The sequence below is a fragment of the Neomonachus schauinslandi genome, chromosome 6 (genome assembly GCF_002201575.2).
Source record: "Neomonachus schauinslandi chromosome 6, ASM220157v2, whole genome shotgun sequence".
Classification (NCBI taxonomy): domain Eukaryota; kingdom Metazoa; phylum Chordata; class Mammalia; order Carnivora; family Phocidae; genus Neomonachus; species Neomonachus schauinslandi.
Genome location: NC_058408.1, coordinates 79,954,932 through 79,981,847, shown reverse-complemented (window position 1 = coordinate 79,981,847; position 26,916 = coordinate 79,954,932). Strand labels below are relative to the sequence as shown.

The following is a 26,916-nucleotide window of genomic DNA, read 5'->3' as shown; positions in this document are numbered from 1 at the left end:
ATTTGAGAGAGAGAGAATGAGAGACAGAGAGCACGAGAGGGAAGAGGGTCAGAGGGAGAAGCAGACCCCCCGCTGAGCAGGGAGCCCGATGCGGGACTCGATCCTGGGACTCCAGGATCATGACCTGAACCGAAGGCAGTCGCTTAACCAACTGAGCCACCCAGGCGCCCCTTTTATTATATTTTTTTAAAGATTTTATTTATTTATTTGACAGAGAGAGGAGAGCACACGCAGGGGGAGTGGCAGGGAGAGGGAAAGGGAGAAGCAGACTCCCTGCTGAGCTTGGAGCCCAATGTGGGGCTCGATCCCAGCACCCTGGGATCATGACCTGAGCCAAAGGCAGATGCTTAACCGACTGAGCCACCCAGGTGCCCCGAGATTACTTAAATCTTTTTAAAAAAAGAGAAAGTAACTAAACAGATATAAATAGGGGTATTATAAACTTTACATGAATATTTATATAAGAAAATCCAAACATCATAGTGGATGATGATTGAAATAAAAACCAGAAGTAAAACATTGTTTCATTTAAGCACACACTGATTTATAGAAAGTGTATTCCAACTGCCATAAATCAAAATATTATTTCTGTGTCATGGATTTAGGATTAAGTAGGTGGTTGGTATCCCTCGCTCAATGAACATGGAGTTAGAGTGGGTTTGGGGGTATTGGAAGTCAGTTTTTGCTTCCCAACCCATTTAGTTCCAATTTTGAGAGAAGAACGGTTTTGTTTTTACTTGCTTTGTGCAAAGAGGGAATAATGAAGCCAGGGAAATGATGGAACAGCGTTCATGTAACTGACAGGGAGTATTAAATTAAATGGAACATCTAACATTGCCTCGCTAAGGGGAGGCCTGGAGCGTTTCTCTCCTTTTGTCTCTTAACCGATGCCGGTGGAAACAGGCACCATCCACACTTCTAGGGCAATACAAGTGTGTCAGCTTGTCAAAGAAGCATTTATGAAGTCCTTGCTGTGTGCATATGCTGTGTATTCAGGCGCTGTATGTCTTGATCAGGAGATAGACATTTTGAGTTGTAGTTTTACCTGGAAACCAATAGCAGCTAAAAATAATCCGTGCATGCTTTTAAAGATCTACAGATCTTATTTTGATTTTGGCATAACGGTGCATGTTTTTTGCTGTACAACTTGTACTTCGCACTGAAGGAGTAGAAAACTCACAATCTTGCAGGGGCCATGGCTTCTCGCATCAATTCTGCCACCACATGTCGGAGAGAGGCGTGTAATTCCTTGAATTCTGGCTTTCTCATTTGCAAAATGGTGATGATTATACTTAACACAAAGTTCCGGGTATGAAGCAATGAGATAATGAATTTGAATATGGTTTGATTGAAAAAGCACTATACAAATAAGAGCAATAATCCTAATGCATGAGGTTCACCTTCTCTTGCCTTTAGAAATCAATAAATGTCATGATTAATGAAATTCACAAATTATGTTCAAGCTACATTTTAGCCCATTTATGCCAGTTCCTTTTCTGGTAACCTTTTAGAGAGCTACACACAGTGGCCAACCAGACTGTTAAGATTTCCCTTTCATCGGGTAACGAAGTCAGTGCTTTTAGTGTTTATCTCTGAGCACCTAGCTTGTCGTAGAAACCATAGGAAGGACCAAGGGTATGTTGTGCGTGGTTTCTTCCATCAAAAACTTGGTGGAAGGAATGAACCAAACACCTAGGGAACTGTATGAGAATATTACAAGGCAGTAAGTACGTGTTACCGTTTAGGTTATTGGTACGGGATATAGAGATGGTTAATTACTGTCTCACGTTGCACTGTGGTTGATTAGAAGAATCTAGAGAAAGTGCATATGGGCAAGAAGTGAGGGAGTAAAAGGTCTTTGGAATATGGCAGTTGGAATAATCCACATACTGAAACTGGATACCTAAAAATGGGCTCTGTGTGTCGATATATTTGTTAGTTGGTGTAGGGCCTGGTAAGTATGAGCCTGGCCAATCACATAACTTCCCAAACCCTCAGTTTCTTCATCTGCAGTAAAGTGATGATAAACCTAGCCCACAGGGGTGTTAAGAGGATTAAATGCTTTGATCCAAGCAAGACTCATAGCTCTGTGAATGGTACATGTAGGAATTGCTTATGAGTTGCTACCACTGTTTACCTGGGAGGTTTGTATTTATTGAGAATGGTTAAGGAAACTGCAGATATTTAACCAGAAGAAAAAGTTGGGATGGGAGCAGTGAAGGGAGTAGGATAGTTGATTTTAAATAAAGGCTTAGCGTGGAAAGCCAGGTTCACATTCTTGGCTGAACACACAGTAGTTAAAACTAACTGCTCTAAATAAACATTTCTAGTCATTGATTTTATAACTTTTAGTCGTTAGTGTCTATTGACCTTAGATCTGTTTTTTGTCCACTAACAGTGATGGTTAAGCTGAGGTTAAACTATCGAAATGTGCATTTGATGCTCTACAATAGCTCATAACTGTTGAGGTGCTGAATGGGTTAAATTGGACTGTAAGGGACTGATTTTCACCCTGTGCTCTGCAGAGGTGCCTCATGGACAGAAGAGGGCGCTGTGTCAGGTACCAGGCACCCCAGGCTCCATCTTCCCCTGCTTTACACATTGGACCTCCACGCATGATTTCCCAGGAATAAAGGGTCTTATCTCTAGAAATGGTTGTAAACCACCATCCAAATTCTGTCTTTTCTCGTGTGGCCGTTTCATATTCTAATATGAAATGATATCTTAATCCCCTTTTCAGGGATGTCCAAGAGGGGAAAAAAAAAAATTCCTTTGCTCCAATTGGAACTACTTATTTTTTCTTTTCAGGAAGACTTGGGCAAAGCTGCTTAAACATAAGAGAAATATACAATTTAAAATAGAGAAAACATGGCCAAGTAGGTATTGCTGACTGTTGAATCTATTTCAAACTAAACAAAACAAGGTAAAGCAAACAAAACAATTTTTACTGGTTTAGAAAGATGTAAAATCATGTTGGTATGCACAGAAGTCTTCAATCCATGGTTTGGATTGCTTGCATTGGAAACACTGATTTTTGACTAATTTTTTCTTAATTAGGTCACCTATAGAAATAGACAGGTTTTGTGTGTTTTTTTTTTTTTTTAAGATCCATGAAAACATTGCCAAACAAACAAATGTCTAAAAGTAAATTGGGAAGAGCAGAACCCCACAATCTAAAGAGTGATGACAGATGCTTAAAGAAGACTCTTCTGGGCTTCCTAAGAACTTCCCTACCTCTCCTCTACCCATCTCTGAATTTCTTTTTTTTTTTTTTTTAAAGATTTTATTTATTTATTTGAGACAGAGAGAATGAGATACAGAGAGCATGAGAGGGAGGAGGGTCAGAGGGAGAAGCAGACTCCCCGCCGAGCAGGGAGCCCGATGCGGGACTTGATCCCGGGACTCCAGGATCATGACCTGAGCCGAAGGCAGTCGCTTAACCGACTGAGCCACCCAGGCGCCCCCATCTCTGAATTTCTGATAAGAGATACTAGGTGTTTTGATGGCAGAATAAGTTGCTGAGCTGCCTCAAGTTGCATAAAAATATCGATAACTAAAAAGGATTGCGATCATAAATATTTCCAAGCTAATTATGGTTATCAGCCAGTGCATTATTTATTTATTTACTGTGAGCCTTTTTCTTTTTTTTCTGTCTGTGGCTCAGGTGATGGAAGCGTAGAATATTACATGTGGAAAAAGTGTCTGTTCTGTGCCCCTCATTTTTCTCAGAAGAAAACAAATGAAGCCCGCAGGGTGATATGTCTTGCTTACTTGTGTTCCCTGTCACTGGATGATAATTTATCCAGAATGTTGCTCACCGGGGCCTAAGTGCCTGATGCTTAGAGAAATAGATGTGTTGAATAAATGCATCTGATAAGGGTTGAATTCAGATGTTCTTAAAAATTTTTGTGCCATAGACCCCTTTGGCAACCTGAGAAAGCTTATTGACCACTTGTGATCATAAGGTTTTAAAATGCTTAAAATATATGCATAGGGTAACAAAGAAAACTAAAAGTTACCAAAGTGGAGTTCTGGTTATTTTAGAATATCCTCTCTGTTTCTGAGTTTTTGTGCTTCTATCGTATAATGTCCTGTTACTCAAAACACCGTTCTGGGGCCAGCAGCCTTGGTTGCCACCCCTCTCCCCCACACTTCCTGAGTTCAAATCTGCTTTTTTTGACAAGATCCTCACCTGATTCCTGTGGGTATTGGGTCTTGAGAGAAACGTCACGTGACTCTCACGTCTTGAGAGAAACGTCAAGGTGACCTTTGCTGGTGGGTTGATGCTACCATAGTATGTAAATTCTAGAGTAGTTACATGTTTCAGCCTAAGGCCCACTTTGCTTTCAACCTCTGGCAACATCTGTTTTGCTTTAAGGACAACTCATCTTTGTTTTAGTAATTGAACTTGTTACCGCATTCTAAATATTTAATGCGACAGGCCTGACTTGATGTTGTTCTTCCTCAGATTTCCTTTTGCTGTTTAAGCAGCAAAATTAATTAGAAGCATCCAAAATACTTATGCCTAGAGAATATTTTCTTGAGAAGAGTGAGCATTATCTAGATAAGTTTATACAGTGTAATATGATAATATGATCTGAAGGACATTTTTAGGACTTTCTCTGGCAGAGTGAAATTTTCATATTTTTATGATCCTCTCCTATGTATTATTTATCTTTCGACTTAGATAGGATTTGAAAACTGCGTCTTAACCCACCTCCCCACCCCCATTATTTTCCCACAGCAGTGACTCCTTATTGTCTGAAGTATAAGGGCCCTTGCACCTGACTTCTCTGTGGATCCATCTCTCACTGTATTCCTAAGCATATGCTCTAAGCCCCACAGGTGAAACTGCTGTACTTGACGTTCCCATATCTCTGCCCCTTTGGGGACCCTCTGCTCTTTGTCATAGCATTCCCGTTAACAGAGCCTCTTGGAGGGCTAAGCAGGTCCAGGCCACTTCCCATTATGACATTTCTGGTATATTAAAAATGAAAATCTCCAAACTGGCTTATAAAATGTAAGTTGTCTCGTAAAAATTTTGGCCTGTTTTAAACATTTCTACTTAGCACGTTAACATTATTACTGTACATACCCAAATCCAATGTATGTACAAACTGACTTGGGGACAACAACTCTAAATAGAGAAACGTGATGCCCAGACCACACAGTGCTACTGACCCCTGAAAGCCCTCATCCCACGGGAAATACCTTGTCTTATGCAGATGCCACCTGTCCTCAAGGTTCCATGTAATGAACTCTGTTCCAGTTAGGTTGGCTAAAATGTTCTTCTTCTCTGGTGCGCCTGGGTGGCTCAGTCGTTAAGCGTCTGCCTTCGGCTCGGGTCATGATCCCAGGGTCCTGGGATCGAGCCCCGCATCGGGCTCCCCGCTCAGCGGGAAGCCTGCTTCTCCCTCTCCCACTCCCCCTGCTTGTGTTCCCTCTCTCGCTGTATCTCTCTCTGTCAAATAAATAAATCTTTAAAATGTTCTTCTTCTCCATTCCTGTAGCACTTTGATTACATTTCACCTAACATTTAAAAAAAATGCTGACCTATAGCATTTTGCGTATATATTTTACCTTCCCCTCCGTATGACAAGCACCCTCAAGGTAGAGAGTGTGTTCTATTAATATTTAACACGGGGCTTCACGCATAGCATATTCAGTGAGACATGATGAGTTAACAAATGATGGTAACCTATTTATCATAATGTGGCATGAGCTTTCCCTCGAATTCAAAAGTAAAAATATAAGCATTGGTATTTTGAATCGTCTTCTCATGGTTTGGGAAAATCCATATGGATGTGTGTGTGCGTGCATGCACGCCATTATTTTGACTCAGGTCATTGAAATAGGAATATTTATGGAATAACTTCAGAAATTTTTGGGGTTTAAACTACTTTGATTTTAAAGGTTTGGTTGGCTTCTCCCGCATACTTGCTTAGTGAACAACGCTGCTCGATGTGAGGTATATAGTCATGAACCATGTCTAATAGCTTATGAGGTGGGGAAAGAAAAATACACAGAACAATTACATCATTTGATGATTGTTCTGAAAGAACATATATTTTTGTTGGTTGTGGAAGCAGAGCACATGCGATTTATTTGTAAATACTTAAAGACTTTTAATATTGGGGAAGAAATTGAATAACCAAATTTCAGCTGGGATTTTCTGTCAGCGGGCCAGGCTGAGGTGAAGAGGTTGGAAACAGGCACATCTCCTTGAGATGAGGGAGGGGGTCAGGATGAGTGATGGCCAAATCTGTTGCATCAACTGGTAAACTTTTTATTTTATTGATTGGAAAGATTATTGATAAGATGACTGTATGGGTGTCAAATGTCAAAACTTCCTTTGGTTTTGTTCCTAAGAGAAAGATATCGAAATACCTATTTTTGCTAGTGACTTGAGAATGGTATGTTTAGGTAAGAGAACGTCAGGGTCCGAATGACCCGTGGAGCATAGCGGTGTGATTGTGATTGCTCTTCATCTAACTAGGAGGGTCAGATTTCTGGGGGGAAATCTAATATAATTAAAGACTTTAAAAGCTTAGACCGTCCTCAGTTTTGGAGAAGTGTTGCAGAAACATTACAGGAATATTGGTGATGTTTACGGAGATGACTCTAAGGAAAAAGTGGTTGTTCTATGTCTATTTGAAATTCTAGAGGCAGCCAAGTAGTGATTAGTCAAATGAGCAACGCATTTGGCTGTGTTCATAATTTTGTTTTTCTTTACTAATCATTTGATTACTCATATATGATGGTGCTCAAAGATAGGAAATATATTATTTTAGTACATTTCTATTTTTGAGAAGGAAAATCTGAAATTTGTAGTATCTGAATCTTGGAGGAATTTTTTTGCCCCGGTTTTAGATGCGTATTAGGAAACATTGCCACCTAATGGCTATTATATCATATTGCAGAGAAAGTTCCCAGAGGACCCTATAAAAACCAAGTAGATTTTACTTACCTCACTGTCAAAAAAAACTGTTGCAGTGTGATATGTAGAACACTTAATTACAATTTTAATGGTAAGTGCCCACTATCTGAACAGTTTTGTCCCTCAATAAACCTTAAAACAAAGCAGTCTGTTTTAACCCATGTATTTATTTTTGTAGTCTTGTTTGTGTGTTTTCTCATGAGTGGCTTAGAATGAAGCTGAAAAATACAAACAGAAACTCTCATTTTCCTTCTGCTAGTCTCTTGATGACTTAGTGACAGGACTGGAACAGATGTTCTCAGTGGACGTTTCCAGATCTGCAGCGTTAAGTTCTAACTGCCAGGAGCGCTTAGGTAGTGAGACTTTCGAAGCACCTGAAGAGATGCCTCCTTTTACCTCTCCCACAGCACCTGTCTTACGGCAACGGCAGCTTACACGTGGATGCTGCCTTCCAGCAGACTCTCTGGAGCGTGGCCCCCATCAGCTCAGGAAGCGAAGCCGCCCAAGGTAAAAACTCCACTTTCAGGAGAGGGCTCGTCCTAGATGCACAGTTGACAGCCATCTCTGGAATTGTGATAATGAGCAGATTGGTAATTAGAGCATTTTGTGTCAGAGTATTCTGGAATGCAGATACGTGACATTTAAGAATCTTGTTCACATCGCTACTTGAAATTGAATTTTGTGTGAAGATTGATCTTTTTTAAATTTTTATTCTTATGCTACTGTAGCTTTTGCTTATTTGTGTGTGGTTTATAGGCGAGCTTTCTAGATGTTATTTGCTCCAATGTTTTGGCCTCAGGGTGTTGCTCAGTTAGGCTAACATCGAGGTTTCTCATCTTCCATGGTTGGGTGATTTAGAGCCAGATCACACAGTGTTCATGCATCAGGATTTCTCAGGAAATGTCTGCATTTATGTTCTGATTATTCTCACTTATACAGGTTCAAATCTGAACCTATCCATGTTTGTATGTTAAAGGGAGGATTTTATGGGGTTTGAGGTCGTGTTTTCTAGTGGGGACATCACTACCTGTGGGACTTGGGAACCTTGAGCTCAGAGGTGGCAGGCAGGTGGCACCGTTCATCTCTATGATTTTGGCCAGGTACTGAAGCCTCACTAAACGTTTGTTTCTCTGTCTATGAAAAGAGAAGATCAGACCAGATGATCTGTCCAGTTATCAGCATCTGACCATGACCGTTCGAATGTGACTGAATTTCAATCCTTACAGGATATCTAATTGGTGGTGACGTCCTCAGGTTGCTGCATGGACACATGGATGAATGCCTCACTGTCCCTTCGGGAGAACACGGGGAAGAGCAGCGGAGGTTGGTACCAAGCCCCGCACCTTGAGCCTTGCATTTCCTTGCCTTGATATAATTGTTGAAATTAAGGATATGTCTGTTCAGGCCGTTCGCATAATAGAAAGTGGGCCACTAACACTCCTCTGTCCACTGAAGGGATCCATGTGTTGGCCTCTTTAGAAATTTTCTCTTATGTTCTGTTTTTATTACCTCTTGATAGAATTGCTGGAAATTTTTGTAAAAATAAAACAAGGTCAGAACTATTGATTAAAACATACAGAGTGGAAGCAGTGAACACATTAAACTACTTAAAACTTCCTTAAATGTTCATTAATTTTGATTATATTACCTCTCTCACATTAATATTTGTTGGCATTGGGTGGAGACTGAAGTCCTCTGAATCACTGGGAAAAGTGCACAAATAGTGCAAAGCCATAAGATATTTAGGATGATTTGAATGTTCTGCTTTGATGAATTAATGGGTGAATAGTGAGTTGAACACACAAGTAAGAGATTACTGCGAGAGAAGGCATTGTCTGGATGGTTTATTACAGGTTTTTAATTCTTTTAATGGACATTGCTCACGATATTAACATATATAGAGAGGTAACTATTACACATATTTATTTTTGTAACTTGGAGAACATTCAGAAAGTTAATACTCAATTAACTAGCTGTTTAATCTTGGGAAAAGTCCCTTGGAGAAGTGGGTGTTAGTCGTGCCTCTCTGACCAGGCAGGACCTGGCTTGTAATGAAGGGTGAAATGCAGATCCTGGAAAATTCTGTCAACAAAAAATGCTGCTTATGCTAGGTTAGGAAGAAGATGTTGATGGTGTTGATAGGGTTTGTATAAAAGACGAGGGGGGATTCAAAAGGCAGTTGGTTTGAGGAATTAATTCCAATCAGAAGGATAAAGATAAGACTCAAGGGGATGACAGTTTTCCCACAGTGACCAGGGGAAGGATGGAATCAGAGGTGGAAACTAGACAAGAGAGACCAGTGTGGTCAGCTTTTGAAGGATCCTTGGTGCCATTCCCACAGGCTGGCTTTTACTCTGAAGTAGTTAGGAAGGAGGGTGGCATGGGGGTGAAGTGGTCAGGTCTCTTGTAAAGAAATAGATAGGTCTGATGGGCAGGAGGAGCTTGGGTCAAAGATGAGGAGAGTCCAAATCAGGGAAACCAACGAGGACAGGGCTGTTTTTCGGCATTCATGTGAGAGGAAGGGAGAAACTTGACCTGGAGAGTGGCCATCAGAATGGAGAAGTCTACCTGGACCAGAGACATTTTAGGTCACATTGACTGGTTTAGGGATGAACTACGTGGACTATGAGGGGATGTATCTGATCCAGGGTGTCCCGATATTTCTGACTCGAGTGAAGAGAGATGGTGCTAAGGATCGTATGAGACATGCATATTTCATACTAAGGACTGAGTTAAAGTTTGGACAGTGGTGAGTACAGGGGGTCTGTGGGACATCCTGCAGGAAATTAGAATTTTTGAGTCATTTACGTAGGCAAAGCTTGGCTTGGATGTAAATCCCAAGCCCCCAGGGGATAGTTGAAGGAATGGGAGTCCTAGGTAGGGAGGGCAGAGCTGGGATTAGGGGGATGTGTTTGTCAGTTTGGGCATTGCTTTAAAAACTCTGTAAAACCTTGAACTAGACTAGTGAGAGAGGAGGCCAAGGGTGGAATCCAAGAGAATGTTGACATTTGGGATGTGAATGGGAAAAGAAGCATCGGCATGATGGTTGAGTGGAGAACCAGAAAAGTTAGTCATGGAAGCGAAAGGAGATTTGGGGGACAGATGTGTTAAATGCTGTGTTATGTTTATATAGACATAGGAGCAAAAAGAGGTTGTGTTGTAGTCTTTGGGGTCTTTATTCCTTGATTTGTTTGTTAAATGAAACCCTTAAATGATTCTTAGGGACTTTTTAAAAAAAGAGTATATTTATTTATTAGAGAGAGAGAGACAGACAGAGCATAAGCAGGGGGAGTGGCAAAGGGAGAAGCAGGCTCCCCACTGAGCAGAGAGCCCAACACAGGGCTCAGTCCCAGGACCCCAGGATCATGACCTGAGCCGAAAGCAGACGCTTAACCACTAAGCCACCCAGGCGCCCCTCTTAGAGACTTTCTATTCTTCCTACAGACAGTTGAGAGAGTTGTAGTTAAAGAAATGGTCTCTGGAGCTAGACAGCCCTGGGTTTGGGCCTCCGCTCTGCCACTTTCTTTCTAGTTGTCGGACTCGTGCGGTGACTGAATTTCTTGAACCATTGGTTTGCTCCTCTGTAAAATGCAGCTTAAACATTAGCTGCTGCTCTGTGGGATTGTTGTGAAGATTCAGGAAGAAAAGGCAGGTAGAATACTTGACGCATATTAAGAGATCAACAGATTTGTTGTCAATGGCATTATTATTTAGGCAGAAGAGCAGCATTTAGTCAGATAGGGAAAAATTTGAGGGACCCCAGGCATGTGCATGAAAGCTTAATAGAGCATTGACTTTGGAGGAAGAGAGTCGAAACTCTAGCAAACAAAATCCTCTTTTCTTTGAATTGAATGGATTAGGGGTGGGGTGAGGAAGGGCTCCTGATTCTTGCTAAGGTTCGGAAACCAGGAATGGATGAGCATAGTTTTTGTTGTAACAGTTGAATGTTTTCTTTCTTAAATGAGCATATTCAGTGTCTAATAGACCCCGGATTTCCTCAGCTAAGCTCCCTGGCGATGAGTACCGTTTTGCATATCTCCTGGACATTAGAGAACCTGTATGTTCAGTAGGTGATTTCCTTATAGAGTGGATTTTTCTCCTGATTCTGTAGGTAGTTGGTTATTACTGCAGAGAAGACTAGGGGCCATTTCAAAGGTATTTTCCTGTTGTTCTGGACCCACTTTCCCATTGCACACAGGTTAAAGTCTGTCCTTTCTCATATCATTCTTGATTTAATGTTGTTAATTTCTGTATCAAATTAATCTCAGTATGCAGTTCGCATCACAGCTCTTTCTAGGGAGTGATGTCAGCAAGAACACCTCCATTTGTGCCCTTCATACAGCATGTTTACACGGGTGAAATTAGATTTAAATAGATGTCAGATCATGACTCGAGGGAGAAAATGAGTCAGAAATATGCAGCAGGAGCCCAGGGGGTGTTGTTTCCGAAAGGAGAGTTACATTTGCCTTCATTAAATTAAATGGTGAGATTGGGCATTGATTTGCATGAAATGATAAAAATAATTTCTTCAATTACACATTCACCGAGCACTCTGTTATTTCAAGTCTTGTTAATATCATGGTGTAGAAATTTCTTTATCTCTGTCTGCTTTTTTTTTTTTTTTAATTTTTTTTTTTTATTTTAATAACAAAATTTTTTTTTTTTTTTTTTTTGGGTATTTTTGTTGCCTTAGTGGATTCGGGGAAAGGAAAAAAAAAAAAAAAAAAAAAAGCAAAGGGCAGCTCAGCCTGAAGGCAGAAGTTCTTTAATTGATATGAATCCGTATTGGGGAAGAAAAACAGCATGATAACCTAGGATTATATATATCTTGATTCATTTAAAAAAAAAGTGAAAATAATTTGACCTTTGGACAGCGACTTGAAAGCTGGAGAAGTTCCAGGGAAATACCAAACATTTCTTTTACCTCACAGCCCTTTGCTGTCCTTTTGATCTGCTTATGCTCATTAATTGTGTCCTATTATTAAAACTCAAAGAACTAAGGTCAAACCAGATTTGTTACAGGAAGCAGTGGAAATGGGGAGATGGCCAGAAGTAACTGTTACTTCCGAGTAAGTTAGGAACATTTTGGTCCTAAATGCTCTGTTCCTGACTGGCTTGGTCAATCCGTCCATGCCTTGTTCCACTGACATGACTGTAATCGTAGCGTTTGAAAATGAGTTCGGGGCTGGGTTCCATAACTCTAGAGACCAGCGGAGTTATCTTTAATTTCCTCTTCACATTTAAATTTGTACGTGGAAGTGATTACTTATACATTCTCATGAGGGGATTAATAAAAACTCTTAGAATGAAGAGCATATAGTGTCCCATTCAATTAAGTGGAATTGAGTGGGCGAATGAGGCCCAACCAAGTTAAATAAATTTTACAATTTTCTCCACTCTTCTTACATTTCTGGATTGCATTCTGACATTTCTTGTGAAATTCAGCAGCACTATAGATTTATTTTAAATTTCTTGAGATTTTTTTGTCCAGGAAGAGCGGTGGCTTTATAAAATCACTTACGGTATACAGCTTGTCTTAATAACAGTAAACATATAATCTATAGGGGTCGTGAGCATTTGGGTAAAAGGGAGAGATACTTTGAGCATTAGCTTAAATTGTAATTTCTTAGTTCTTACTCAGGCTCTTCAGATAGTGAGAATACATTAAGGAGAAACAGGGATTTGTCAGATGCAACATAGTGTTTTAATTATTGACTTAAAAATAAGCTTTCACAAATAATGCAATATATGTTAAGAAAAAAAAAAGAAGAAGAAGAAGGTAGTGGGAGGGGAAGAATGAAGCGGGGGAAATTGGAGGGGTAGATGAACCATGAGAGACGATGGACTCTGAAAAACAAACAGGGTTCTAGAGGGGAGGGGGGTAGGAGGATGGGTTAGCCTGGTGGTGGGTATTGAGGAGGGCACATTCTGCATGGAGCACTGGGTGTTATGCACAAACAATGAATCATGGAACACTTCATCTAAAACTAATGATGTAATGTATGGGGATTAACATAAGAATAAAAAAATAAATAAATAAAAAAAAATAAGCTTTCATTCTGGAGGCTGGAAATTTGATTACCAATTTTCATTTGGAGCATGAAATTATTTTATATAGGGAGTATTTTCTGCCCTAGATTCTGTCTCTGGATTGCATCTTATTACTTCTGTCCATTTTTATGTGAAGCGTAATAAAATATGAACAAAGGCATTTCCTTTATGTGCACACACACTTTTGCATTAAATATGCACTATCTGAATTAAGTATGCTGTACTTTTAAATTAGTGTATTTTATTTTTATTTTTTCATAATTTTTTATTATGTTAGTCACCATACAGTACATCATTAGTTTTTGATGTAGTGTTCCGTGATTCACTGTTTGCATGTAACACCCAGTGCTCCATGCAGTACGTGCCTCCTTAATACCCATCACTGGATTAACCCATTCCCCTACCGCCCTCCCCTCTAAAACCCGCAGTTTGATTCCCAGAGTCCATAGTCTCTCATGGTTAGTCTCCTGCCCTGATTTCCCCCCCTTCATTTTTCCCTTCCTTCTCCTAATATCCTCTGTGCTATTCCTTATGTTCCACAAATAAGTGAAACCATATGATAATTGACTTGTCTCTGCTTGACTTATTTCACTTAGCGTAGTCTCCTCCAGTTTCATCCATGTTGATGCAAATGTTGAGTATTCATCCTTTCTGATGGCTGAGTAATATTCCACTGTATATATGGACCACATCTTCTTTATCCATTTGTCTGTTGAAGGGCATCTTGTCTCCTTCCACAGTTTGGCTATTGTGGACATTGCTGCTATGAACATTGGTATGCATGTGGCCCTTCTTTTCACTACATCTGTTATCTTTGGGGTAAATACCCAGTAGTGCAATTGCTGGATCATAGGGTAGCTCTATTTTCAACTTTTTGAGGAACCTCCATACTGTTTTCCAGAGTGGCTGCACCAGCTTGCATTCCCATCAACAGTGTAAGAGGGTTCCCCTTTCTCCACAACCTCTCCAACATTTGTTGTTTCTTTCCCTGTCCATTTTGGCCATTCTGACTGGTGTAAGGTGGTATCTCAGTGTGGTTTTGATTTGAATTTCCCTGGTGGCTAATGATGATGAACATTTTTTCATGTGTCTGTTGGCCATTTGTATGTCTTCTTTGGAGAAGTGTCTGTTCATGTCTTCTGCCCATTTTTTGACTGGATTATTTGTTTTTTGGTTGTTGAGTTTGAGAAGTTCTTTATAGATCGTGGATACCAGCCCTTTATCTGTAGTGTCATTTGCAAATATCTTCTCCCATTCTGTGGGTGCCTCTGTTTTGTTGACTGTTTCCTTTGCTGGCAGAAGCTTTTTATCTTGATGAAGTCCCAAAAGTTCATTTTCGCTTTTGTTTCCCTTGCCTTTGGAGACGTGTTTTGAAAGAAGTTGCTGTGGCCGATATCGAAAAGGTTACTGCCTCTGTTCTCCTCTAGGATTTTGATGGATTCCTGTCTCACATTGAGGTCTTTCATCCATTTAGAGCTTATCTTTGTATATGGTATAAGAAAAGGGTCCAGTTTCATTCTTCTGCATGTAGCTGTCCAGTGTTCCCAGAACCACTTATTGAAGAGACTGTCTTTTTTCCATTGGCTATTTTTTCCTGATTTGTCGAAGATTAGTTGACCAAAGAGTTGAGGGTCCATTTCTGGAGACTCTATTCTGTTCCATTGGTCTGTGTGTCTGTTTCTGTGCCAGTACCATGCTGTCTTGGTGATCACAGCTTTGTAATATAGCATGAAGTCAGGCAATGTGATGCGCCCAGCTTTGTTTTTTTTTTTTTTTCTCCAACATTCCCTTGGCGATTCGGGGTCTTTTCTGATTCCATACAAATTTTAGGATTGTTTGTTCCAGCACTTTGAAAAATTCCATTGGTATTTTGATCAGGATGGTGTTGAAAGTATAGATTACAGCATAGACATTTTAACAATGTTTATTCTTCTGCTCCATGAGCATGGAATGTTTTTCCATCTTTTTGTGTCTTCTTCAGTTTCTTTCATATGTGTTCTGTAGTTTCTACAGCGTAGATCCTTTACCTCTTTTGTTAGGTTTATTCCAAGGTATCTTATGGTTTTTGGTGCTATTGTAAATGGAATCAATTCCCTAATTTCTCTTTCTACAGTCACATTGTTAGTGTATAGGAAAGCAACTGATTTTCTGTGCATTGATTTTGTATCCTGCCACATTACTGAATTGCTGTATGAGTTCTAGTAATTTAAGTTAGTGAATTTTAAAATGGATAAATTAGGGGAATATTACTGGGAATTACTATTTGGTCTCTGTCTTGGACACCAGTATTAGGGGAATATTTTTTGAAAAGCATCATTTGTATGTTTTTTTTAAGATTTTATTTATTTTAGAAAGAGAGCGAGCGAGCTGGGGGAGGGGCGGAGAGAATTTCAAGCAGACTCCCTGCTGAGCATGGAGCCCAGCGCCAGTCTTGATCTCATGACTCTGAGATCATGACCTGAGCCAAAATCAAGTTGAATGCTTAACTGACTGAGCCACCCATGCACCCCCCCAAAAAGCATCATTTGTATGTTAAAACAGATTATGCTACATAGTTCATGGGTAGTTTTATTCATTCAGTAACAATTTGTGGGATGGCCATCATGTTCTGGGTGCTGGGGTTATAGTAGGGTATAAAAAGATACAATGTTTCCTTTCTCAAGGAGTTTGCATTCTAGTGGGGATATGGGAAAACAAAAACATAAATGCTCTTATTTATAAATGCACACACATACATGTGCGCCCGCAGGTAATCTACAAGGTGATGATGAGCACTTTGGAAAAAAATAAAGGAGACAAAGGAATGGAAAAGGTCCATGTTTGTGTGTGTGTTTGAGGGAGGGAGAGAGGGCAGAGGGAAGAGGAGTGATCAGCAGAGAGAGGTTGTTGTGTTTCTGTCTTATCAGGCATTACTATTGGCGTATACTTGCTCTGTCTTGCTACTTTCAAATGCAGGACAATTAAATTATTGTTTCTGACAATATCTGGAAATAAATGCTACATTTGCTTTCCAGAATGTGACTCAGCAGGCAGAAGCTGTACCATATGTATGCATGACAGTATTTTTTGCCTCCTTGCCCCTTGTATGATATTATGATGATTTAATGAGCTTTAGTTGTAAATAATTGATAAGGCGTGATATGGGTTTGATTCCACGAATTAAATGTCTCTCAGTCTGGCTTAGAAAGAGATGCATGGTTTATGTCTGTGTACACAATTGGATGACTAATATCCTTGCAGGATTTGTATGCCCTCAATCACCACCTAGGAGGAAGCTTATAAAACTGCCTTCTGTGCTGCTGAATGATCAAGGAGATAAAGTTATCATAGGAGGGCTTCTCTTCCACCCCCTTGCCTTTCATGGCCTGTGTGTAAGGTTCAGCCTGGGTCTGGGAGCAGCATGGCTTTGCTCAGCAGTTTTGATGGAAGAGTAAGTACATTTCAAGAGCTATTTTCTATTCTGTGCCTCTTCTCCTTGAGAAAGGTTCACTCTTTTCCCCAAACTTAAACTCCCTGCTGATTGCAGAGAGCACAGCACTTTATTTCAGCCTGCCCTCATTAAGCAGCCTGACTTGGTCTGCAGCCACTCTCTCAAGGAAGGACTGGGCTGGAATGCACTGTTTTAAAAAAACATAGGCCTAGAAGGCCAAAGATTAAAAATATTCACTGGGTGGGAGGCGTCTGGGTGGCTGGGTGGGTGGGTGGCTCTGGGTGGCTCAGTTGGTTAAGCATCTGTCTTCAGCTCAGGTCAGGATCCCAGGGTCCTGGGATCAAGCCCCACATCGGGCTCCCTGCTCAGCGGGGAGCCGGCTTCTCCCTTTGCCCCTACCCCCTGCTTGTGTGCTCTCTGTCTCAAATAAATAAAATCTTAAAAAATATCCACGGGAATTGGAGCCATTGGATTTCAGTAAAAATGAAAAAAAAAAAACAACCAATTGAAATGTTGGATATTCTTTAAGTTGAGTGAATTGAAAAGGAAACAATAGAATAAAAACATCAACATTAAAAAAAGAAACCTTCCAGGTATTTTCTCAATGAAATTTTTTTTAAAAGCTTTTTAAAGATTTATTTATTTATTTGAGAGACAGAGAGTGCGAGCAGGGGGAGGAGCAGAGGAAAGGGACAAGTAGACTCCCCGCTGAGCATGGAGCACAACACAGGGCTCAATCCCAAGACCTTGAGATCATGACCTGAGCCGAAACCAAGAGTCGGAAGCTTAACCGACTGAGCCACCCAGGCGCCCGTCTCAATGAAATTTAAGACCATTTTTTACTTATCCATGTTTCGTTTATTCAGTGGATGTATAAGCAATATCTTTTAGGAAAAAAAGGAAAGAAAGAAAAGCTTCCTCTCCTTTTTAATTTCCAGATGCCTTTGTGGTTATATTCTGGTTGGAGTGAAAAGTAAAAGCAACATCTGTTTTGCTGTTTTTCTGCTCTAGTCCTATTTACATGATTCTTTATGATAATGATTTGGAGTCGAAGGATGCTGTTTTTAATCCACAATGATTCAATTACAGTTATTCAGATGTGTCATCTCAAAACATACCTGTTTTCTCTTGTACAGCAATTCGAATAGAAATATCACAGACTCAGCCCCTGAGTGAATACGTAATGCTTCTTTCAGTGCTGGGTAGGCATATACTTCTTGATTTCGCTGTTGCTGTGAAGACACTCCTGACAGTTTGCTTTAGCACCTGCCCATAGCTCAGCTGCTCAGCCAAACACCCTCAGAGGCACAGAGAAGAGTGTTGCAGAAGCACAAATTATACTGTGACCAATGTGTAAACGCAAACACTTATAATTCCACTCTGAAATAACCTTTGAATCCTGGACCTACTTTTCAGTCACTTCAACTCCTTTCCTTTAATACTTATTGAGGGACTAGTATGGTGTAGGCATTTTGATGTGTGCTGCGCTTAATGAATGAGAGCCAGCCCCTGTCTTTAAGGAACTCACGATCTAGTAAGATCTCCATGCAACATTCAGGAAGAAGCAAATTTTTTTTTTTTTAAAGATTTTATTTATTTATTTGACAGAGAGAGATAGCAACAGCAGGAACACAAGCAGGGGGAGTGGGAGAGGAGAAGCAGGCTTCCTGCTGAGTGGAGAGCCCGATGTGGGGCTCGATCCCAGGATCCTGGGACCGTGACCTGAGCCGAAGGCAGACACTTAACGACTGAGCCACTCAGGTGCCCCAGGAAGAAGCAAATGTTATCTGAGAGAGGCCAATCACAATCTTTTTACAAATTAAATCGTAGAAAACATCTCTTACCATTCTACCCTTTGAAGAAGATTAGCAAGGTAGGAATCTTTGTTGATCTTTGATTTTGAAGCAATAAGTTTGTTAGCCTATACGAGTTAATAATATAAGCTTTTCTTTCCACTAATTGGTTTGAATCTGCTATTCACTATCAACTGTAAATAGAAATTGTGTGGGGGTCATTTTCCTGTGACCCTAATTATTTTTCAGAGGACTTGTAGATGGAGCTTCAATATCTAGGGTCTGGTAATATATCAACACAGCTGAACTTAATTTGGTTGGTGCCATGTTGGTGGTAGGACTATCTTTAACTGCCCCATACAAATAATGGCACTTGTCACAAACTACCATTTATTATCTTTATTGGTGATCAGTCTCTTCTATTGATCATCTATTCACTTTTCAGCCAGGACTGCATTATTCATTGCATCATTCAGTGACATGGATATGGGAATCTACACACAAATGCTTATTCTTTTGTATTTGCAAAAGATATTAATGAAGAAAAAAATGTCATGCACTTTACTGTAGGTGAAGGAGAGCAATGAGGTGCCTGCATTGACCACCACTCTGGCTCACTCAGCAGGGTCAGAGGTCTCCCACTTGTATTATTTTGGTGACTCCCGAAAGATTGTTATCTGCTTGTACTTCAAGGAGGGGAAGAAAATATATCTTACTAAATCAGCACACCAACCGGAGTGATAGAAAACTACTTTGGAGCCTGTGAGTCCCACATCCTTGGCTCAGAGCCTTCTGTATTGGAAGCACCTTGACTTCAAATCACTTGACAGGGAAGAGTCCCTATTCTTGTAGCAGGAAGCTGAGCCTTGAAAAACAGCGATTTTCAAAAAAAGAACAGGGTGGTTGTGGGTATCTTTGACAATCTGATGCATGTTATACATTCCTAGAAAATTCACATACTTAACCAACATGGAAGATTGTGCCTTTGGGATTTCTGTGATGTTAATGTAGGTTTTCTCACTGAATTTTCCCTGTTATTTCCCCCCCCATTTAAGCAGTTAGCGGTACGTGTGCTTTTTTCCCCCCAAAGGGAAAGTTTGTGACTTCACAGAAAGCTTAAGTTTTGTACAAGATACTTCCCTTCCTGACTGTTATTCCCTAAAGACTAAATTCAAGGAAGTTGTTCTCTCTAGTGTCTTAGAAGGGAGAGAGACAGATTGTCTCTGATAGAAAAAGAAGAAGGGATTTTTCAACTTAAAAGACATTCAGGTGGAACAAATGGATGCCCATAGGCAAAAAAAAACCCAAAACCAAAACCAAAAAAATCCAAAAAACTTTGACCCAAACCTCACACTTTATACAAAAACTAACTCCACATGGATCATGGACAGAAATGTAAAACATAAAACTATAAAACTTTCAGAAAAAAAATAGGAAAAAAGTCTTTGAGATCATAGAGTTTTAAAACTTGAAATTAAAAGCACACCTTCATAAAAGGAAAACATTGATCAACTGGACATCATTAAAATGAGAAACTTCTGTAAATGTCCACGAGAAGAGAATGAAAAGACAAGTTCTAGAGTGGCAGAACATATTTGTAGGTTATATGTCCTACAAAGGACTAGCACCTAAAAATATATAAAGAACTCTCAAAGCTCAACAATTAAAAAAAGGCAACCTAATTAGAAAAGGGACAAAAGACATGAACAGAGAGGACATGAAGAGTGCAAGTTAAGCACATGGGAAAATGCATAGCATCATTAGTCATTGTGGTAAAGGAAGACTGCAAGGAGTGATCAATACACACTAAACAGATTGACCAAGGCACACAAAAATACTGATAGCCAAATGCTGGCGAGGATGCTGAGAAACTGGATCACTCATAAATTGCTTGAAAAGTGGTACAGCTACTCTGGAAAGCATTTTGGCAGTTGCTTCAAAAACTCAACATACAGTACCATATAACCTAGCAATTGCATCCCTGGGTGTTTATCCGGCAAAAATGCAAACTGTGTTAACACAAACACTTATACACAAATATTTAGCATAAAGTAGCTTTTTTGTAATCTCCAAAAACTGGAATCAGCCCAGCTGTCCTTCAACTAGTGGATGATTGAGCAATCCGTGGTACCACCGTAGCATGGAATATTACTCAGCAACTAAAAGCAGTGCCCTGTTGATACAGCAACTTGGATGAATCTTTACGCAATTTTGCTGAGTGAAAAACGTCATTCCCAGAATCGTACATACTATATGATTCCATTTCTATAACGTTTTTGAAATGGTAAAATATTAGAAATGGAAGAGATGGTTGTCCAAAGTTAGGGAAGTAGGAGCAGGGGACAGAGGGAAGTGGGTGTAACTATAAAAGGGCATATGAGGAATCCTTGTGGTATAGGACCTTCCCACCATGAGGATTCAGGAACTAACATAATTGACAAAATGGTGTAGAATTTAATGCATACACACACACACACAAATACAAGCAAAACTGGGTATATCTAATAAGATCAGGGGATTGTATCAAAGCCAATATCCTTGATGAAAGACTATTCTATATTTTACAAATATTATTATTAGGTTAAACTAAACAAAGGTTCAAGAACAAAATGTTCAAAAATACCATTCTGTACTATTTCTTTCAACTGCATGTGAATCTATAGTTATCTTAAACTATTTTTCACCCATCCCCTCACCAACCTCCCTTCTGGAAACCACCAATTTGTTTTCTGGATTTAAGAGTCTGGTTTTTGGGGGTGCCTGGGTGGCTCAGTTGGTTAAGCAACTGCCTTCGGCTCAGGTCATGATTCTGGAGTCCCGGGATCGAGTCCCACATTGGGCTCCCTGCTCAGCGGGGAGTCTGCCTCTCCCTCTGACCCTCCCCCTCTCATACTCTCTGTCTCCCATTCTCTCTCTCAGATAAATAAATAAAATCTTTTAAAAAAAAAAAGTCTGGTTTTTGTTGTTGTTGTTGATTTGTCTCTTTTTCCTTTGTTCATTTGTTTCTTAAAGTCTACACATGGGTGAAATCATATGGTATTTGTCATTCTCTGAATTAATACACGTAGCTTTATATCCTGTAGGTCCATCCATTTTGTTGCATATGGCAAGATTTCATTCTTCTTTTATGGCTGAGTAATATTCCTTTGTGTGTATATATATATATATATATATATATATATATGTATATACACATATATATATATGTTTATATATCACATCTTCTTTATCCATTCATGTATCAATGGACACTTGGGCTGCTTCAATATCTTGGTTATTATAAATAATTCTGCAATAAACATAGGGGTGCATATATAATTTCAAATTATATTTTGGAGTTTTTTGGGTAAATACCCAGGAGTGGAATTACTGGATCACATGATAATTTTATTTTTAACTGTTTGAGGAACCTTCGTACTGTTTTTCACAGTGGCTGCACCAGTTTGCATTCCCACCAACCGTGCATGGGGGTTACTTTTTCTCTGAATCCTTGCCAACACTTGTCATTTCTTAACCTTTTTTGGTTGTAGCCGTTCTGACAGGTGTAAGGTGATATCTTATTGTGGATTTGATTTGCATTTCCCTGATGATTAGTGATGTTGAGCTTCTTTTTATGTGTCTGTTGGCCATGCATAGGTCATATTTGGAAAAATGTCTATTCAGGTCCTCTGCCTCTTTTTTTAATTAGATTGTTTTTTTGGTGTTAAGTTATACAAGTTCTTTATATATTTTAGACATTAACCCTCATCAGATATATCATTTGCAAATATCTTTTCCCACTTAGAAGGCTGCCTTGTCATTTGTTGATGATTCCTTTCACCATGCTAACGGTTTTAATTTTGATGTAATCCAAATAGTTTAACTTTGCTTTGGTTTCCCTTGCCTCAGGAGACCTATCTAGAAAAAATGTTTCTATGGTTGGTGTCATAGAAATTGCTGCCTATGTTTTCTTGTAGGATTTTTATCGTTTCAGTTCTACTTTTATGTCTTTACTCCATTTTGAGTTTATTTTTGTGTATGGTGTAAGGAAGTGGTTCAGTTCCATTCTTTTGCATGTTGTTGTCCAGTTTTCTTAAGACCATTTGTTGAAGAGACTGTCTTTTTTCCCATTAGGCATTCTTTCCTGCTTTGTCAAATATTAAGTGATCATATAATTGTGGGTTCATTTCTATGGTTTCTGTTCTGTTTCATTGATCTATGTGTTTGTTTTTGTGCCAGTACTATTTTGATACTACAGCTTTGTAATATAATTTGAAATCCGGGATTGTGATACCTCCAGATTATTTTTTTTCAAGATTGCTTTGGCTATGTGGGGTCTTTGTGGTTCCATACAAATTTGGGGATTGTTTGTTCTAGTTCTGTGAAAAATGCTATTGGTATTTTGATAGGGATTGTGTTGAATCTGTAGATTGCTTTAAGTAGTATGGATAGTTTAACAATATTGGTTCTCCCAGTCCATGAGCATGGAATATCTTTCCATTTGTTTATGTTATCTTCACTTTCTTTCATCAGTGTTTTATGGTTTTCAGAATATAAATCTTTCACCTCTTTGGTATTTTATTCTTTCAGGTATAATTATAAATGGATTATTTTCTTAATTTCCCATTCTGCTACTTCATTATTAGTGTATAGAAATGCCAGAGATTTCTGTATATTAACTTTGTGTCTGGATGACTTTACTGGATTCATTGATCAGTTCTAGTAGTTTTCTTGATGGAATCTTTAGAACTTTCTATATATAGTATTATGTCATCTGCAAATACTGTAATTTTTACTTCTTTCTTACCAATTTGGATACCTTTTATTTCTTTTTCTTGACTGATTGCTGCACCTAGGGCTTCCAGTTGAATTATGTTGAATTAAAGTGGTAAGCATCCTTGTCTTGTTCTTTTTTTTTTTTTTAAGATTTTATTTATTTATTTGACACAGAGAGAGATACAGAGCACAAGCAGGGGGAGCGATAGGCAGAGGGAGAGGGAGAAGCAGGCTCTCCGCTGAGCAAGGAGCCTGATGTGGGGCTCGATCCCAGGACCCTGGGATCATGACCTGAGCTGATGGCAGCCGCTTAACTGACTGAGCCACACAGGCGCCCCTTGTTCTTGATGTTAGAGAAAAAGGTCTTAGTTTTTCACCATTGAGGATGATGTTAGCTGTGGGTTTTTTACATATGGTTTTTATTATGTTGAGGCATGATCCCTCTACCTACCTTGTTGAGAGTTTTTATCATGAATGGATGTTGTACTTTGTCACATGCTTTTTCTGTATCAGTTGAGGTGACCATATGGTTTTTACCCTTTCACTTGTTAATGTGATGGATCATGTTGATTGATTCATAAATATTGAACCACCCTTGCATCCCTGGAATAAATCCCACCTGATCATGATGAATGAATTTTTTAACATGTTATTGGATGTGATTTGCTAGTATTCTGTTGAGAATTTTTGCATCTCTGTTCATCATGGATATTGGCCTGCAGTTCTCTTTCTTTCTTTTTTTTTTTCTCTTTGTACTGTCTTTGTCTTGTTTTGGTAGGAGGGTAATGCTGGCCTTATAGAATGAATTTGGAAGCTTTCCTTGTTCTTCTCTTTTTTGGAATAGTTTGAGAAGAATAGGTATCAGCTCTCCTTTAAATGTTCGGTAGAATTTACCTGTGAAGCCAGTCTCGTCTTAGACTTTCATTGGTTCAGAGTTTTTTTTTTTTTTAAGATTTTATTTATTTATTTGAGAGAGAATGAGACAGAGAGAGCATGAGAGTAGGGAGGGTCAGAGGGAGAAGCAGACTCCCTGCTGAGCAAGGAGCCCGATGCGGGACTCGATCCTGGGACTCCAGGATCATGACCTGAGCCGAAGGCAGTCGCTTAACCAACTGAGCCACCCAGGCGCCCCAGAGTTTTTTGATTACTGATTCAGTTTTGTTATGGGTATTCAGTATGTTCAAATTTTCTATTTCTTCCTTATTCAGTTTTGGAGGGTTGTATGTTTCTAGGAATTTATCCATTTCTTCTGGGTTGTCCAATTTGTTGTCATATAGTTTTTCATATGGTCTTATAATCTTTTGTATTTCTGTGGTGTTGGTTTAAAACAACTTTTAAAACATTTGCAGAGAGGGAGCATTTTTCTGGGTTCCATTTTTAGGATGACCAGCTGTCTAGTACCTGATCGCTTTCTACTCCCCATTTCATCTCAACTTAGAAGATGGCAAAAAGTCAGAGGCGAGTGGCTGTAAAGTTTTTTTACTTTAGCAGAATGTCCTATGCCTCTCAAGTGAATGGAAAGCAGCAGCCCTTAGCCAGGAAAGGAGCATATAGATGAAAACCGTGTGCATAGGAGATCTAACAAGCGAACTGGTCTTATCCAGTGTTTAAAGTTACTTCAGTACCCTAGCAAGAATAATTAGTTCTTGAATTCCCCACTAGCCTGGTGGACTCAAAGTAGAAAATAATTATATTGTAAAGATAATTTTATTTATTTATTTTTAAAGATTTTATTTCTTTATTTTTAGAGAGAGAATGAGGAGAGGAGCAGAGGGGGAGGGAGAGGAATAGGCAGACTCTGTGCTGGGCTCAGAGACCAAAGTGGGGTATGATCTCAGGACCCTGAGCTCATGACCTGAGCTGGAACCAAGAGTCGGATGCCCAACCAACTGAGCCACCCATGCACCCCTTAAAGATAATTCTAAAAAGTGATATTGGTAATAATAGTAGATAGGTTATTTCAAACCAGTGTCCCCCTGAGAAAAACTAAAAAAGGTAAACCACCCCCTAATATCTGTTTGAAGATAATGGAGAGCAGAAAAAGCAGTGAAAATGTGTGGGGTCAATGTCCCCAAATCCAAGGAGACCAGAGAATTGAGTTTAGCATTTGGAGCAGCCTTTTCTCTCTAGGGGGTTGCAGTGGCTGAGGAGCAGGGCTGTTGGAAGAATCAGAGTGGAAGCAGATCAAAGCTGATACAGGACCCCCCAGAGGAGAGGCACTTTCCAAACTATAGGTATAACTTCAAGAGCTATTCCCTTGAAGCAGTGGTGAACTGGAAATAGACCAGCCCTCACAAGTATTCAGACTGGGCCTTAAAGAATACTAGTTGCTGTTTAGATTAGGATGATGTGAGATTGCTGGTGACCTTAGACCACTGTACCTGAGAGAAGCAAAAAATTGTATCTTTTGGGAGAAAATAAGACCTAGAACTCAAATGATCTCTATAATTTTATATATACAATGTCTGATCATTAAAATTAAATGAACTCTTCTGTTTCAACCCCAATTGGTATATGACAGTGAAATTCTGACATGAACTACCCAAAGTTACCAGACTGTACAAGTTAAGGGCTTAGTTCTCTACAAAACTGCCCTTATCTCAGACTCTAGATACAATTTGGGGGTGGGATCCTTAGTCTATCTGTGCTTCTGACCAACTGGCTACAAATCTGGCGGTGCTCCCAATCTCTTTAGATTCAGGAACTCAGGACAGTGCTATAATTATGATTCCAGTTTTATTATAAAGCATACAAATGAGACCACCCAGATGAAGAGATATATAGGTGAGTTCTGGGAGGGCCTGAATGCAGAGCTTCTCTGCCCTCTCCCTGTGGACCAGGATATCTTAAATCGCTGTGTCCACCATTCAGGGAACTCAGTTGGGCTTTGGTTCCACAGAGTTTTTATTGCAGTTTTATTATGTAGGAATGATTGATTAAATATTTAACTGCATGGCTGAATTCAGTCTCCAGCACCTTTCACTCCCCAGAGGTCAGGCTGGATCAAACTTCCAACCTTCTAGTCATCATTGGTCTTTCCAGCATGGCAGACCCCCATCTTGAAACTATCTAGGGCTGCCGTGAATGAACTCATTAGCCTAAATTGAGTTGTGATCCAGGGCGCTCCTGAATAACAAAGCCACTTCTTTCACGTGGGAACTTGCAAGGGTTTAGAGTCTCCATCCCAGGAACCAGGGACATAGGTCAGCCAATTTGTTTGTCATACAACACAGGCATATAAGATAGGAGTTGACCAAGGAGATAGAAGAAGGCACCTGGGTCATGGATTCACAGATAATAGAATTATCACAAATAGAATTTAAAATACTTATGATTATTATGACCTAAGAGTTAGAAGATGAAACTTGGTAGAGAATTGAAAGCTATAAAAAGGGATCATGTAGGCATTCCTAAACTGAAACTGAAGATTAAAATAACTGATATTAGAAACTCAGTAAATTTAGCATCAGCTTAGAAGTAGCTGAAAAGAGAATTAGTGAACTGGAGATTAGGTCAGAAGAATTCAGACTGAAAGACTGATGGTTAAGAGATTGGGTGGGAAATATAGGGGTGCCTGGGCGGCTCAGTTGGTTGGGTGACTGCCTTCGGCTCAGGTCATGATCCTGGAGTCCCAGGATCGAGTCCCACATCGGGCTTCCTGCTCAACAGGGAGTCCGCTTCTCCCTCTGACCCTCTCCCCTCTCATGCTCTTTCTCTCTCATTCTCTCTCTTTCAAATAAATAAAATTTTTTTTAAAAAGAGAGATTGGGAAATATAGAAGAGAAAGTAAGAAAATATGTGCGGAATGATGAATGTTCTATTATATATGTAATTAGAGTCCCCAAATAAAAAGGTGAAGAAGGGAGGTGAGCAGCAGGGGAAGGAGAGAAGGAGAGAGAGCAACAACAAGAAAGCTTGCAAATACACTAGGACACAGGCAATATTTAATA

At 39.6% G+C, this 26,916-nt stretch overlaps 1 protein-coding gene across 1 annotated transcript in view; it reads left to right on the top strand.

Annotated features, from left to right (window-relative positions):
* The window catches only part of RYR2 (ryanodine receptor 2), a 547,432-nt gene that overhangs the window by 129,634 nt on the left and 390,882 nt on the right, over positions 1 to 26,916 (top strand). Inside the window, exons 9-10 of the mRNA XM_021696142.1 lie at positions 7,345 to 7,444; positions 8,164 to 8,260. Coding sequence (XP_021551817.1) covers positions 7,345 to 7,444; positions 8,164 to 8,260 — 197 coding nt within the window. The remainder of the gene's footprint in view (positions 1 to 7,344; positions 7,445 to 8,163; positions 8,261 to 26,916) is intronic.